This window comes from Seriola lalandi, unplaced genomic scaffold (genome assembly GCF_002814215.2).
Source record: "Seriola lalandi dorsalis isolate HSWRI2012SDOR001 ecotype SW California unplaced genomic scaffold, Sedor1 jcf7180002008073, whole genome shotgun sequence".
Taxonomy (NCBI): Eukaryota; Metazoa; Chordata; class Actinopteri; order Carangiformes; family Carangidae; genus Seriola; species Seriola lalandi.
The window spans coordinates 1-1,040 of record NW_019478726.1 but is presented as its reverse complement, the minus strand read 5'-3'; the positions used below and the strand labels follow the sequence as shown (position 1 = coordinate 1,040).

Genomic DNA, 1,040 nt, shown 5'->3' with positions numbered 1-1,040 from the left:
GACTTACTATAAAATATTCAGTACAAATGGACTTAGCTACAAACATCCCATGATGCAACACTCTCTGTAGGAGCTGTTGTGTCACTTGTAATCTCTACATTCACAAATAATATATAATACATAATAATATAACACTGATAATGATAAAAAATCCTGTTATATATCATGACCAACACGTTCCTGTGATTTCTTCACTGTGACATGGTCAAAAGCTAAATGTTGTGTGGTGTCGTCCTGCCAGCCTCCCGTGAGAAGGCCATCATCACCCGTGGACTGGAGTCCTTCTCCTCCTTCTCCTGCATCCGCTTCAGGCCCAGCAGAAGCAGCGATCGTGACTGGCTGAGCATCGAGTCCAAGGACGGGTAAGAAACTGATAGAAATGAACCGTCTGAGAGGAGAGGTGCTGTCAGACTTCAGTGTTCTTCACCTCCTATCTGATCCTGTGCAGCTGCTACTCTTTTGTCGGCCGTCGTGGTGGGAAGCAGGTGGTGTCTCTGGCCCGTCGTGGATGCCTTTACCACGGCACCGTCCAGCATGAGCTGCTGCACGCTCTGGGATTCAACCACGAACAAACCCGCTCTGACAGGGACAACCACATCAAAGTCCTGCTGCAGAACGTTCAGTCTGGTAATGGAGCTCTTTATCATTCCCAGTGGCACATTAGAGAGGGAACCAAGTCAACTGCAGACAAGTACATTCAAATAAGATTCAATAAAGAGACACTGGTCTGATGAGACATGAGCCAGGTGAAGAGATGAAACTGTTGAAAGTCTTTAGTCCTTTGAAAACACCATGTGTCCCAAAGCTTTCCTCCCATCAACCACCGTCAGGCTCAACAACTCCACAGGGAATAGAATTAGTCACATAAAGTGTGATGGCTCCCTTTTGCCTCCTAGTGGACAAAAAGAGCCCTGACATCATGGTCACAGATTCTGGCACAACTCTGCTCCTACATGAAACAGAAGCTCAGTGTTTGACTCGGGTTTGTCAATATAAAGCCATCAGCACCAAACCTTGGAGCTCTGCAGCTCGTTGGGATC

General features: G+C 46.8%; 1 protein-coding gene across 1 annotated transcript; it reads left to right on the top strand.

Annotated features, from left to right (window-relative positions):
- The first annotated feature begins 201 nt into the window (after window positions 1–201).
- On the top strand, window positions 202–746 carry LOC111672276 (hatching enzyme 1.2-like). Its single transcript, XM_023429666.1, has 2 exons — window positions 202–362; window positions 449–746. Exons 1-2 carry the CDS (start codon window positions 217–219, stop codon window positions 729–731), a joined length of 429 nt encoding a protein of 142 aa, XP_023285434.1. The 5' UTR covers window positions 202–216; the 3' UTR covers window positions 732–746.
- The last annotated feature ends 294 nt before the right edge of the window (window positions 747–1,040 follow it).

Bases quoted from the DNA above. Each gene is read 5' to 3' on its own strand.
- LOC111672276 (XM_023429666.1), top strand. From the start codon at position 217: ATGTTGTGTGGTGTCGTCCTGCCAGCCTCCCGTGAGAAGGCCATCATC. The intron at 363-448 runs GTAAGAAACTGA...GATCCTGTGCAG, and splicing joins AGCATCGAGTCCAAGGACGG to CTGCTACTCTTTTGTCGGCC.